This window comes from Aspergillus bombycis (genome assembly GCF_001792695.1).
Source record: "Aspergillus bombycis strain NRRL26010 chromosome Unknown contig00110, whole genome shotgun sequence".
NCBI lineage: Eukaryota > Fungi > Ascomycota > Eurotiomycetes > Eurotiales > Aspergillaceae > Aspergillus > Aspergillus bombycis.
The window spans coordinates 75,286-89,349 of NW_019170112.1; the positions used below are offsets into that span (position 1 = coordinate 75,286).

General features: G+C 49.0%; 7 protein-coding genes across 7 annotated transcripts; 2 read left to right on the forward strand and 5 right to left on the reverse strand.

Moving 5' to 3' along the window:
* Window positions 1-381: 381 nt before the first annotated feature.
* On the forward strand, window positions 382-970 carry ABOM_008915 (SRP9/SRP21 family protein; the record flags this gene model as incomplete). Its single annotated transcript, XM_022536043.1, has 2 exons — window positions 382-453; window positions 593-970. The coding sequence occupies 2 exons, from the start codon at window positions 382-384 to the stop codon at window positions 968-970; spliced, it is 450 nt and encodes a 149-aa protein (XP_022385202.1).
* Window positions 971-1,670: 700 nt separating this feature from the next.
* Window positions 1,671-3,130, reverse strand: ABOM_008916 (ribonucleotide-diphosphate reductase subunit RNR2; the record flags this gene model as incomplete). Its single annotated transcript, XM_022536044.1, has 4 exons — window positions 1,671-2,275; window positions 2,327-2,660; window positions 2,775-3,023; window positions 3,101-3,130. 4 exons carry the CDS (start codon window positions 3,128-3,130, stop codon window positions 1,671-1,673), a joined length of 1,218 nt encoding a protein of 405 aa, XP_022385205.1.
* Window positions 3,131-4,767: 1,637 nt separating this feature from the next.
* Window positions 4,768-6,006, reverse strand: ABOM_008917 (putative mitochondrial oxaloacetate transporter (Oac); the record flags this gene model as incomplete). The annotated part of the gene is made up of 6 exons (XM_022536045.1): window positions 4,768-4,860; window positions 4,919-5,064; window positions 5,117-5,588; window positions 5,649-5,778; window positions 5,852-5,926; window positions 5,990-6,006. The coding sequence occupies 6 exons, from the start codon at window positions 6,004-6,006 to the stop codon at window positions 4,768-4,770; spliced, it is 933 nt and encodes a 310-aa protein (XP_022385204.1).
* A 594-nt stretch (window positions 6,007-6,600) lies between these two features.
* Window positions 6,601-7,849, forward strand: ABOM_008918 (WD-repeat containing protein SWD2; the record flags this gene model as incomplete). The annotated part of the gene is made up of 3 exons (XM_022536046.1): window positions 6,601-6,723; window positions 6,784-7,009; window positions 7,071-7,849. The coding sequence occupies 3 exons, from the start codon at window positions 6,601-6,603 to the stop codon at window positions 7,847-7,849; spliced, it is 1,128 nt and encodes a 375-aa protein (XP_022385207.1).
* A 192-nt stretch (window positions 7,850-8,041) lies between these two features.
* ABOM_008919 (uncharacterized protein) lies at window positions 8,042-9,628 on the reverse strand (the record flags this gene model as incomplete). The annotated part of the gene is made up of 1 exon (XM_022536047.1): window positions 8,042-9,628. The coding sequence occupies one exon, from the start codon at window positions 9,626-9,628 to the stop codon at window positions 8,042-8,044; it is 1,587 nt and encodes a 528-aa protein (XP_022385206.1).
* Window positions 9,629-9,988: 360 nt separating this feature from the next.
* Window positions 9,989-12,798, reverse strand: ABOM_008920 (uncharacterized protein; the record flags this gene model as incomplete). The annotated part of the gene is made up of 4 exons (XM_022536048.1): window positions 9,989-10,888; window positions 10,945-11,479; window positions 11,529-12,620; window positions 12,689-12,798. 4 exons carry the CDS (start codon window positions 12,796-12,798, stop codon window positions 9,989-9,991), a joined length of 2,637 nt encoding a protein of 878 aa, XP_022385216.1.
* A 675-nt stretch (window positions 12,799-13,473) lies between these two features.
* On the reverse strand, window positions 13,474-13,813 carry ABOM_008921 (uncharacterized protein; the record flags this gene model as incomplete). Its single annotated transcript, XM_022536049.1, has 2 exons — window positions 13,474-13,650; window positions 13,745-13,813. The coding sequence occupies 2 exons, from the start codon at window positions 13,811-13,813 to the stop codon at window positions 13,474-13,476; spliced, it is 246 nt and encodes an 81-aa protein (XP_022385217.1).
* Between the last annotated feature and the right edge of the window lie 251 nt (window positions 13,814-14,064).

Below are 14,064 nucleotides of genomic sequence, written 5' to 3' on the forward strand. Positions count from 1 at the left end.
ACGCAATGGAGGTCTGGTATATGTGTAGTTGATGTATAGGATGGATTTAGGATACGAGACAAATGATCAAATGTATGTACAAAAGGCAGACTTTACAAAGTATCGAGGATTCAAGCAGGAGGGAAATAGTAACTGATACGCGAAGTAGATAATAACTCCGCTGCTCTCCGCCAAGACTAACTCGACTACTGACAATTGCAAGCAAACTGTCCGCACTCCACCATTAATCACACCTCCATTCACCATTATACCTCACCACCCAACAAACACATCAAAACCTTCCAAGCCTCTTCCATTAGCCAAAATACCCTCAATCGATACATCCCCAAATAACATTCAGAAACCCACTGCGACCCCAGACCAACACCACAACCAGAAAACATGCCATACCTTCCCACCTCCCAGGCCTACCTGGAACAATCAGCGCTCCTCCTCGAAGCATACCCAAACGACGTACGCCTCCCTCACACATCCAATTCCCAATCCCACAACCCCAGGAGTCAAGAAACCCCCACTCCAAGAACCTTTCTCACTCCAAGACCACCGCAAACCTAGCATACCAGCCAACTAACAAAATGAATCCAAACCACAGACCCGCATAACAACAAAATATAACTTCCCCTCCTCCCAAAAGCCCAAACCAACTGAAGAATCAACAACACAAGCGCCCCCAATCGCATCCCTCACACTAAAAACCTTCAACCCAACCTCCGGAATCTGCCTCAAATACCGCACGAACAAAGCCGCCGAGGTAGGGCGGTTGATTACATCTCTAGGAAAGCTAGCGGGCGGTGCAAATGTGGCTGCGTTGGGATTGGGGAATGCGGCTGCTGCGCCGGTAGCGCAGGCTGGTGGTGATGTGGAGATGACTGATGCGCCGGAAGAGGGGACAGGTTCTGCGCCTGCGGCGAAGACAGAGGGGAATAAGGGCGGGAAGGGAAAGAAGAAGGGTGGAAAAGGGAAGAGGTGATTTTTCTATTTTTGATCCAGTTTTTGGGCGGTTTGAGAGACATTGGAAGTCGGGCTGCTGATGGGATTTTTTTTTGCTGGCTGCCGCCGGGGGTTTCCTATTGATATCATAGGGCCTGGTATATCGGTCCTTTTTGACTTGCAGTGCGTCAAGCTGGCGGAGTTATACTTAACGTACTCCGGGCTTCTGGCAGTATCTGCTAGCGCATAGTCGGCGGATCATTGGATCCCACTATGCAGAGGGTTGGGAGTGGGAGGCAGATCCCTTTTATCACCGACAGACGGGTACTCGAGTGACTTCATACTCTAATGATGTATGTGTTGTGTTGTACATAGACAATTTACAACTTGTTACGTGCGATTCAGAGGAAATATCACATTTAGACCAAAGGCAATTGCAAGAAACAGTGACTGTTCGATTATTTCGTAAAATATCCAATTGAATGTACAGTGATATCCTATTTATTTAAATACAGTCTACCGCCCATCCATTCCATACAAAAGGGCCGAATGCCGGACAAGACACTGACAATACATTTGAGAAAAGAGTCCCGCCAATCCAACGCCAAACCCATGCTTATACCTCAAAGTCTCATAAATCAATAACGCGGATCCCAGGAATAGAAAACAAAGGGAAAATTAGCTCGTATCGGATGGCAGGCGCCAGCGGGCACTCTGCCGGGTATATTCGTGAAGTTGGTTTAGAAGTCCTCGTCGAAGTTGAGGCCGCCAGCGCTGCCGGAGCTTTCATCTTGCTTGGCTTCCTTCTTGGTGCTGGCCATCACACCAGCCTTCTGGTAGTCACCAACACGCTTCTCGAAGAAGTTGGTCTTACCAGCTAGGGAGATGTTGTCCATGAAGTCAAAGGGGTTGGTGGCGTTGAAGTACTTCTTGTTGCCAAGGGCGACCAGGAGACGGTCGGCGACGAACTCAATGTACTGGCACATTAAGTTGGAGTTCATACCAAGAAGAGCGCAAGGAAGAGCGTCAGTCAGGAACTCTTTCTCAATGGCGACAGCTTCCACGATAACGTCTTCCACAACCTGGGGGTCGGGACGGTTGTTCAGGTGCGAGAAGAGGAGACAAGCAAAGTCAGTGTGGAGACCCTCATCACGAGAGATGAGCTCGTTGGAGAAGGTAAGACCGGGCATCAAGCCACGCTTCTTCAGCCAGAAGATAGAGGCGAAAGATCCAGAGAAGAAGATACCCTCAACAGCGGCAAAGGCCACAAGACGCTGGCCAAAGGTCGACTCTTTATCCTGAATCCAGCGGATAGCCCAATCGGCCTTCTTGCGAATGCAAGGAACTACTTAGGGTCAGTAAAGTACCGAAACTGTGTTAACCAGGATCAACATACTGTTATCGAGGGCGTCAAATAGGTAGGTACGCTGCTTGGGCTCCTTGATATAGGTATCAATCAAAAGAGAGTAGGTCTCGGAGTGGATGTTCTCGATCATGATTTGGAAACCGTAGAAGCAACGAGCTTCAGGGATCTGCACCTCTCCGCTGAAACGCTCGAGCAGGTTTTCGTTTACAATGCCATCGGAGGCAGCAAAGAAGGCAAGGACGCGAGAGATGAAGTAGCGCTCGTCATCGTTCAGGCGGTTGTGCCAATCGTGAAGATCCTTAGAGAGATCAATTTCTTCGGCGGTCCAGAAAGAGGCCTCAGCCTTCTTGTACATTTGCCAGATCTAGTATCAAAGAAAAATATTAGTATATGGCGTTGATATGGGGGGGGGTCAGGGCTGATGATAAAAAAAATATCCACTTTACGCGTGACGCGTAGTAGACGTGCCGCTACTCACCTCATGATACTTGATGGGGAACAGAACAAAACGATGAGGGTTCTCTTGGAGAAGGGGCTCGTTCGCTTCCATTTCCTTGATGCTAGCAATCTTGGAGGAGACTTCGGTAGGCTTTTCAACAGCGGTCTTGGTGGCGGGCACGTCGGTGACCTGGATAGACGAAGGAGCATTCTCCTTGCCCGCGGCTTCGAAATTGAGCTTCTTGACGGGTGAGTCGCTCATCTTGAGGTTCTCGAAGGAGGATGCAGCCTGTCAAACGGGCATAGTTAGCTCATACTGTCCTACAGACGCGTCAACCCTGGGAGGCGAGACGTGACATCACGTACCTGCTTGGAGGGAGTGACCTGCGCGGACATTATGTAGTAATGTCTAGACGTCTTCAATTGAATATATGAGAAAGATTAAAGACACAGACTCAGAAACGCTCCAGTAATTTTGGTTGAGGAATTGGGATGAGGAAAAAAGAGCTGCAGAAGAGGAGGGCACGCCGACAGAAATACTTGCTTCGGACGAGAGGGCGTGATCCTTAGCGCGACGGGCTAAGTCACGTCGCACGTGACTTGGCGCGCCTCTGAGCCGATGGCTGGCGGGTATCCGGTGTTATGGACGACGCGTCTACACGCTTCATTGCGTCTTTCGTGCCTTGCCTACCCATCCATTTGGGTCAGACCACTGGTTTTTTCTCCCCTCCGGTGGTTTCAATCTCCACTGTTTAAACCTTTTAGCGTTACATCTCCACATACCTGAAAATGATTGCCATCTAGAACGCCGAATGTGGTCATGTCGTTGTTCAGTAGTCACCCGACCATGGTTTTTTATCTTATCTGATGCGATCAAATCATGCAGTCGATCTACTACTACTAGCAGCAGTAGCACTACGTAGTTATCACTAGGTACCCCATACAAAATTGCATCGATTTGCCTTTAGCAAAGGTTGTAAAGGAACGTCATAAGTTACACTCATTCCCAATGCTATTTCTTTGTACTGCACACCCTTGAACTGTTGCCTCGCGTCAGCTAGTGAGCGTCATAACAACATTCAATTTGTCCACAAACCATCTCACACTATACTATATTGAGCAAAGTCCGCAGCTCAGATCTCTTCCTGAAAGTCGCTTAATTGACCATTGGGATTACTCGAACAAATGGAGATCTGCAGGTACAGAATGCCTAAGGCTTGGAAGAGTTGGCGCGCGACGCGAGTGGACAGTCTCGGTCAGCATCTGCATTGGCACTCCCAACCCACAGCTTCAGCCTAGTTAGGCATGCGGATTTACGGCATTACAGTCCTAATATGGAGTTCCTTACATCGACTATTTCCGGATCGAGAAACTTCTCGGAGTGGGACTATTTTTTTGTCATGCTTGGGTATACTTTAGTAATCTGCAATGACGTTTATCGGCTGGCAACACATTCAGACGCGGTAACGCGACTGTGGACTCCCCATGTTCTCTCCAATTCCTGTACTACTCCGTATACAACATAGCCTGTTTGGAGAGCGTATGTTCTATACTTTAGCTTCTTGTATAACCTCGATGTAAAATATTATGTCCAACCTTTTACCTATTCTTTTTACAAGTCATCGTTTCACATAACCAACCTGACAGTAGACCGCTAGCTCATGGTCAGACCCACACGCGTTAACTGACATCGCGTGCCATCAAGCTGCATACCTGCCAACATACCTTCTAATTAGGTGTTCTAGACCTCTTCGACACCACCATTCGAATGTAAAGAATATAAGACATTACCGTGGTACATAGGTTAGCGTGAAGCAATTCTGATACCCATCTAAACGTTTTTGGCTCTATATACAGAATCTAAAAGGTAATATGACTTGTGGAACCTGAGTCAACGCCTTCTATATACATATCCTAGTGAGTTGACACTCGCTGAATAAGGTCTAATCACTCCAGGGGCTAAAAAAGACTAAACAACCACCACCTGCTTATTATGTGCCCTTCCTAATATGTCGTAAAAATCTTTAGACCCATCACAGTGCTTCTTTCATGGAGTCAGAGAGAAATCGGTCCTCAACTCTGCGCATGAGCTTGTTGGTCTGCTCGGCCAAGCTGAGGGTCAAGATCTATATCGAGTCAGCGGACTGAACCTGGTCATCTAGCCCAGTGTTGGTTGTTACTTACAGTGTGAGGCAAAATACGGGCCAAATGAGCAAAATAGCCCTTGTAAATAGCAAGTACACCCTCTTTACGAATGGTCTGGAATAAACAGTCCAATGCGCCCTTGTAGAGATTACCGGTCTGGTTATACATTCTCGACATGATAGTGTCTGGATAAATAGGTCAGCAAGATAATATTGTTGCTAGGAGGTCATTACGTACCAGGAGGATGCATGACGCAGCATACGACAAACCCAGAAGCCGTGCTACTGGCAAGATGAAGAGCGGGGCCATCTTCCATTCCCAGATGCTTGACCAGGCGACGCTTAGCAAAAAAGTAGGTGGGCAGCTGGACAGAGCTGCCGAAACCTGTCCGGACCATGGCTGCATTAACACCACGGTATAGCCCGCCTACTCCCTCAGAAGTGTAGATCTTCCGCAGTCCATCGAACGAGTTGCGATAGTTGTGTTGCGTACCAACTGGAAGGAACGGCGAGAAAGACTGCAGACGAGTTTTGACAAGGAAGAACGGAGAACCTGCAGCAGCACCGATGATACCTGAGGCAGCACCAGCAAAGACATTGATACCCAATGACTGGACTTGGGCGTCTTGATAGATCGACGTTGTGAGAGTTTTGCGCAGGGGTTCGTAGAATCCTAGACGGCAGCCATTGAGCAACACTTGATAGATGTACTAAAACGACAGTCAGCTTGCCGTTTCTCTCGTCTTTGCAAACCCGAGCGTAACACGTACAGCGGAACCGATGCCTCGGAACAGCCCACGGGGACCCTCATTCTGTAAGATGACCTTGACACCGTGGAAAACACCCTTGTATTTCTTGACCGCTTCGGATTTTGCTTGTAGTTCTCCCTGCAGTTGTAGTCTACCAACCGAACAACATCAGTGTCTGTTCCGATATGACCTCGCACGTCAGGGTCAGAAAACAAGGCGCATACCGGATCTTGACTGTTTCAAAACTATGGGTCACTGTGACAGCTCCACATGCTGCGATTCCTCCCGCGATGAACGCTCTGGAAAGCGGAATGTTAGCAGAGGTAGATCCTGGCTTGCTGCGTTATACGAGTACCACGCACCCTGTTGTTGTCGACATATTCTCTGACGGATAGCCTCCGTAAGCGGAGGGACGCTAAGGGTATCCGCGGGTTGGACGGGGACTTGATGCTAAGTCTAGTTTGGGATCGAAGACGGACAACCCATCCAAGGAACCACAAAGACTTGCGGGGAGAATACAAGTGAAGGAGTAGCAGATAGTCTTTTGAAGGTTGAAGAAACAGCGAAAGTCAGATAAGCCAGGGAGCCATTGATCTCCCCGGAAGAATTCCATAAAATCCAGTCTAAGCTTTGCCGATTGGGATTCTGGGATCGCTGATTGGCTCAAAGGGGCAGTTCCTGCCAACGGGACTCCGACCATCGGGGCTAAACCGACCAGGCGGACCAGTAGGCGCCCCGACACTAACCGCCGGTCTGGAACAACGTTGTTGCCCTCGGAGTTAAGAGAAACACGCCAAATTTCCTGGGGCAATCGCGTGCTCCATACAGAAGCTCAAGCTCCGCAGCTCAGGAATAACCCGAAGAAGACTATAGCAACAACCCTGACGGATTGTGTCAGTGATTTGACGGTTAAGGTCAATTTGGCCTCATTCACGATTGACCCAGTTCTCTATCGCACCACATTGTCATAACTATGGCGGAAGTTCAGCAACAGCAACCGCCGCCTCCCCCGCCGCCGCAATCACAATCGCAGCAGCAGACCCCTCTTCTGTGCCAGAAAGTGTCGGACATTGTTCGTAGCTTTCGTCCCACAAAGGTCGGTATATGGGCATATTTAGCGTTGGCGTGATTGGTGTCATTGACTCCTCAACTCTAGGCATTCAAGCCATCGAAGCAAGACTCGCCCAACTACGTGACCTCATTAGATTTCGACGACCAAGGCGATTACCTGGTATCCTCAGGGGACGATGAGACCATCCAAATTTTTGACATTAAGGAAGGAAAGCCTACAAAGTCGATTCCTAGTAAAAAATATGGAGCTCATTTGGCAAGATTCACGCATCATTCCCGCCAGGTCCTCCACGCAAGTACAAAGGTCGATGGTATGTTGTATCTGGCCGTGTGTCTTCATACACCTGATGACTTTTTGCTGATACCGGCCAGACTCGCTGCGATTGCTTGATTTACACAATGAAGGATACGTGCGTTATTTTTCCGGCCATACGGAGAAAGTGACATATCTGGCCGTCTCGCCAGGCAGTGATTCGTTTGTCTCATGTTCCAAGGATAATACTGTCGCGATATGGGATCTCAGTTCGAGAAATGCGCAGGGTAAATTAAAGCTTGCCACCCCGTACCTTGCTGCATTTGACCCCTCTGCTTCTGTTATCGCCATTGCGTCCCAGTCAACCTCATCGGTTCTACTTTACGATTTCCGGAATTACGACAAGTCTCCTTTTTCTACCTTTGATCTTGCGCCTTACGAAGAAAGATACACGCCTTCTACAAGAGGAAGAGCGTGGACCCGCCTCGAATTCTCAAATGATGGGAAGCACTTGCTGGTCGGAACAGATTACCATGGACATTTTGTCCTCGACGCCTTTGAAGGCACAATGAAGGCGTTCTTGGTTGGCAAGAATGGCTCGCCTGGTAGAGCTGCCCCGGTTTCAACGACGGGTAAGCCTCTTGGTCAGGGAGACGCGTGCTTTACCCCGGACGGACGATTTGTTCTTGGAGGCTCGGGTGACCACCCAGATGTTCTTGCCTGGGATCTGCAACAGCCACCAGATTCCAATAACGTTCTACAGCCAATGTGCAAGTTGCCTCACCGTGGCCGGACTGCTTTGATCGAGTACAACCCGCGGTACAACATGATGGCTACTGCTGATAAAGATATCGTCTTCTGGTTGCCAGAAGAGGGTTCTAGAGCCCCTGAGAAGTAATACTAGGCTGCAATCCGGAACATCGGACGGAGGTCACTGGATTCAAGAGTTTGACTTTGCGACAGCCTCCATGCCTGCTCTGCAAGTGGAACGGCAAACTTGTTAGGGATGGTATCAGTCTGCTGACAACGCCTGATACCGTCTCTATCAAGCCATTCTTCTGTATTTTATCTCGGTCCAACAAACGATTCTCTAGCTTTTCCGGCCTTTCTCTTTCCCAATCAAGCTCCTGGCTGTATCGCATACCCAAACCTGCGGCCCCTCCAAGTCTTCATCATCATCCCTATGCTGCTCAATGATTGTCTCAATCTGTTTAACCACAGTGCGATTGCTCGATATGGTCGTCATTCCGGTCACCCAACCATAAAAGAACACGCTGTGGTTAATATTAGACAAAATCTCTGCCACTTTGTGAGAGACTGGAGGAAGTTTGCCTTGTTCTATTGCTGAATCAATCAAAGACTTGGCTTTGACTGTCTTAACAGGCATCTTGAATTGTGGTGATATTTCATAATCAGACAGTTCCCGGAACTCTTGAATGGCAGATTTGGTTTCCTGACTCTCGGATGCGGTGTCGCCGAATAATATTTCCGTTCGTCTCTTCTCGGTGTCGGTACCAATGGTATTCACGATCTCACGCATACGTCTTGCGGCCTCATCGGTGCACACTAAGTCGTGTCCTTCCATTGCTGGCCAAAGCTCTGTGGTCAGCAATGGCCGTTCACGTTCGAACTCGAGCTGTCGGATGATGGCTCTATGATACTCTGGCGAAGGCTCTATATTTTTAAGGTGCGAGACGTCCGATACCAACGCGAGCAACAATGTACAATCCACGTTCAAAGTGGAAGTGAAGCTTTTGAATGGTGTGGGTAGAAGATGGTGTAGATGCGCTTCAGCAGTTGCACTCGTGACATCGTCGCCATTACCACCGACCCCGGAAGACAGTGCACCCTCGCCACATTCCACCGTGATACCATAGTTTCGTAATACCTTCAATAGATCATCAATCTCGCGGCTCGCGCCTTCTTCAATCTTTGGTATCACTAGTCTTAGACGAGGATGCCTATACCTCACCCTCGTGCAACTGGCAGCCTTCCTCATATCACTTGCCAACTTTACCAACTCAATCTCGTCCTCATCCTCATCCTCATCATCAGACCCACCATCATCGTCAAAATTCCGTAAAACAGTCCTCTCCTCCCCCGATTCAGCATCCGAATCGGCCTCCCACCCCTTCTTAGCCATCTCAAACAAAAGCCTCGTCTCCGAAATCGTAGAAACCTTCACCCACTCTAGCCCATCATCCGCCACGATATCCACAAAGACACTCTTCCGCTTATCTCTATTCGACCTCTTCTTCTTTTCCTCATCTTCGCCCACCCCCTCCCCATCCCAGTAAAACCTCTTCCCGAACGCAACCAACCCGGTACAACTTCTGCGAGCGATATCCCAAACCGTCTCATAAAACGGCAAATTCGACGACCGCAGCGCATGCATCAGTCTCGGCTCAACCTCCTCCTCTTCGCCGTCAGCCGCAGCATCTGCAAGCGCGCGAATCTGCCCGGACACTTTCTCAAGAGTCCGCAGTTCGGAGACCACATTGGAGCGTAGAGATCGGACCTCGACTAGTTGGGGGTTGCGCTGCGTTTTCTCGAGAAGAGCACGGAAGGCGTCTAGTTCGCCGATGAGGTCTCGGCATCTTTCCACGAGAGCGAGGGCGAGGGCTTGGCTTCTTTCGTAGTCTTCGGGAGTGGGGGAGTAAGAAGCATCGTTGGTCATTGTTGAGTAGTAGTATAGGTCTTTTTGTCCAATTAGCTTAGATGTTTGTTGTTTGTTTGTATGTATCCATGTACCTTGTGTCACTCTTTTGGGTGGTCACGTGCGTATTGCTCTTTTTGGGCTACGCTACCCCGCGTGTGGGGGGAGCCTTTGATAATGGTGCAGAACTACAAGTCTATAACTACTAGCCCTAGGATTTCGAGCATGGTAATCGTACTTTGAGTTTCTTAGATAGCTCAACGAACCCATGTACTGCATATCTCTATCGTAGGAAAAACAATCTCCATCCTCTATTGTAGTACAGCCATACGCCTTGACGAAAATTATATATATTGAAATCACCTGGACAGGAGCTTCGGTCTATCTGTCCAACTGAATATATAGCCATTGCCCTCCTACAGGAGTCCTGTACAGCCTCTCTGTAAGTCGCGTGAACTTTACTTGTTTCACGCCCACTCTCAGATCCCCTAAGGCATCTGCAAGGGTAGAAATATCTGCGCCAGGTCTCAGGATCAATGAGTCTCCCGCGCCTCCATTATGGTCTACAAAAATACTCAAAGTAGAAAGGAGGAGTCTGACTGTCGGCTTATCCCGACTGTCAAATGCCCAGGAGATAGGGGTTTTCCCTTTATCATCCTTTGCAAATGGATCAGCACCTTTTTCCAAAAGGAGACCGACTGCTGCCGAGTAGCCATTCTCTGCCGCCCTGGATAATGGTGTTTGGCCATCCTTATCCTTCGACTCCAAGTCGACGTTCTTCTCTAGATGAAGTCTGACCACGTCGTCATGGCCTTTCTCTGCAGCCCACGACAGTGACGACTTCCCGTTGCGATCCACAATGCTTGGATCAGCACAGTTGTCGAGAAGAAGTTTAACCATGGTCTCACAGCCTTGCTCTGCGGCCCGTGACAGCGGCGTCCGATCATGCTTATCCCTAGTATCTGGGTCTGCGCCCTTCTCTAAAAGGAGCTTGACATAAAATTCACTGCCCCTTCTTACTGCCCATGACAATGGAGTTTCACCATTGGTGTCTGGGGTGTTTGCTTGGCTACTAGTTTCGATCAAGCCCTGCAAGACATCTTCCAAACCGAAATACACCGCCAGGTGAGCCCCCGATATATGCAGAGGAGCAGAGGATGTGCACCAGAACTCTGCCTCTCTAATTGCCAACGCTTGGCCGCATGCAGCGGACTTTGTCTTATCTCGCAGAAGGCTCAGGACCAGTTCATGGCTTCCTTGCTGTATATGGCAATGCATTGCCTAGTATCGAGCTGAATATGTGTAGAGCGGATATTGTTTTAGAAATGCCTTGAAACCTCCCATAGCTGCAACTCGAAGAATCCAAAAAGTTGCTCCATACTAAGGGTTTGTTGGAACTCGGTTTTGTAGATATCAAATGAGAGGTACGTGATGCAGGTTGCGGCTATTTTACTATGAGCGTCAGGGAACCAATCCATCCAGGTTTGCTCAAAGTATGTTTGCGCGGTGTGGTGCACTAGTCGAACGATGCCACCTCGTGCATCAGCGGTGACCAGGCCTGCACATGTAGAGATCATATCCTCGACTTCGGGAAAATTGTCCTGATCGAGGTTCGTTTCGCCGATTTCGACGGCAAGGGCATGTTGGAGCTGCAAGACAGTCAACTGCTGTTTCGCACATACAACCCATGACAGGACTTGTTTAGCCAATTCAACCCTATCGGCCACTTGTCCTTCGATCCGGCTCATCGCATTCCTATATGCCGAGTTAACAGCATTGGTTCCTGTGGGAAGTTGTCTCAGGGCGTTTCGAAGAGCCTTGGGCGACATTTTTCCGACCAATGAGTCGAGATGAAGTTGGGCCAGAAGAAACCTGGGCGTGTATTAGCATGGCTTTTCCTTAGGTTCTAGAGGTTACTAACATTCCATCCACCGCTTCTGCGATTTCTGTAACGATCTCATTCTGAAGTCCTGCATCTCGCGAAACAAACCTAGGAAGGCGTCCTAGGTTGTCCCTCAGATATCTCTGTACATCTTTGCTTCGTGCCCTTATCTCTAGAGTAGGCACTCCCTTGAACTGGTCACTGACCTCTGGGATGGGTCTTGAAGTGGCCAAGAGACTTGCATGAGATTGGGCTTGAAGGTTGAAGATAGTGGGTAAAATGCTGTCGCGTGACTCGATTGCGGATTGGCATTCGTCCAGTGCATCGATGACAACAAACAACTTCTTATACGAGCTAGCGATAGCATGTAAGCATCTTGATATTTCTTCTGGAGGCGGCCGTGTTCCATGTTTATGGTGATTGTTGTATAAGTCTTTCAAATCATTTGGTATAGACTGTTGTCTCTGTGCCAACTGTTTCAACAGGGTAGAGAGCAACCGGTCCATGGTCCACTCGTCCTTGAATTTAAAGTAGATAAACACAATGCCGATCTCAATATCATTTCCGTAGCGTTTGTGAAGCTCGTCTATGACCAAGGACATAAGGGTAGTCTTGCCCGCTCCAGGGATACCGGGGCAGAACAAGGTTTGCTCTGGCTTCTCAAGCCATGCTCTGAAGCCGTGGGAGTCAATAAACCACTGCCCCGTTCCAGGCTGGCTTCGACTCAGATAGTCACTCTGTTGCGCAGCATGGTTCTTCAGAGAGAGCCAGTCCAGAATCTCCTGACGCTCCCTATCATCCTGGCGTTGTAATAGGCCAGCGACATTACCCCGGGTAATGCGTCCATTGAAAGCATTGAGGAGACTAACGTTACTGCTGATGCGGTTCCGGAGGTCTTGGATATCCTCTGGTTCCCATTTCAATCGTTTCCACACCCGTACAACTTTACGCAGGCCGGTGATATGGTCAGATTCCAGCACCCTGTAGGTGCTGATTTCTCCGTAAATCTCATCGAGGACGCAGCGGCAGCTATCTGCGATCGCTTGCAGTTCGGCCTTCTGGTTATCGCTGAGTTCTTTGCCGGACAAGTCGACTTCGACATCTTGCAGAACGAACGAGAGGTTCCGGACTCTGTAGGATCCCGGTTAGTAGCCATGACCCCCTTTAAAAGTGTATCCAATGCGGTGAAGTAACTGTACTCATCATTAATGGCCTTGAATTGGGATGGCGCACCAACGAATTCTTTGCGGATTTTGTTCGCGAGTTCGATGACTGTAAGGAAATCACCGATGCTGAACCCGAAACTCATTGCTGGGTGGCAGGATACAAGTATCTATAGGCGTTAGTGACGAGCCTTGGAACCCCATTTCTTATCAGGCTACGCTGGGAATAGTGCCGGATTTAAAGAGAAACGCGAATGATGTCAGCCTTGTCAGGCATCTTGGTGGGGGTTAGGCTAAAAGCAAGGAAGCCTTGTAGGCAAGAGGGTTAAACTGGCTAAACTTGAAACAAAGAGATAATATATATAAAAGAAACTGGGATAAGTTGATCACCAAAGGAACCTCTCCGCAGATTGTCGAAAGACATAATATGGGGTGTACCAAGTACAGGTCGAAATCACTCGATTGTACCCGTGTACTCCTTCCTTCCGTTTCGTAGTCCTACCCAGGCTCCTCGGTCACGTTGACGAGCTCGCTCCCCCCTTGTCACTGCTGAAGACAAGCCCTCCCAACAGCCCAAGCCTGCAGCAGAGCCCCCAAACCCACCACCCAGCCATTTTCCTTAATCCCCGTGCGAAAATACCACGCGGAACTCACCCACAGCAGCGCATTAGTGATGATTGCGACGGCCTTGTTAGTTGGATCTTGGAGAGCGCGGGGGTTACGGGACCATTGATAGTGAATGAGGCCTGTGGGGTCATTTTATCTGTTCTGTTCCTGGGAGAGAGCGAATGAAAAGCGAGTCGCGATCTACAACATACCAGTCATGAGAAAAAAGGCGCTTCCCTAAGAATGGCATCGTTAGTATCTCTGACCAAGTCTTTGGTTTCCTGCTGTGTAGTAGTCAATACCTGGTACCAGCCAATAACCCCACAGGCCCATGGCTTCGTGCCTGCAATATGCCTGAATGTCGGCTCAGCGGTCCATTGTTTCCCTCCAATCTATATAGTTGACTGAGGTTAGCTGTTGGCCTCTCCTGTCTGCTGCAAATTGGAGTGGTTGGTTGCTATGATGGCCATGGAGCAGCTGGCATACCGTATGTCCAATGGAAAGGGCGACAAATGACAAGGCCGAGGCCTGAAGTGAGAGAGAAGACGGTGTCATTTTGGACGCTATAAGGGTAAACCTGATTCCGAAAACTGTTAGGATCGTTTGAGGCGTGGTGATGCTTTACCTAAAATAGATAGAGAGAGAAAGCGCCGAGGCAGATGTATAGAGGCCTGAAATCAAGTACTGCTAATAAAATGAATCTCATGATAATACGGAGACCTGCCAGGGTGCTTGTTTATATAGGATCACAGCTCTGGTCCGTGATAACTCTACTACTACTACTACTACTACTACTACTACTACTA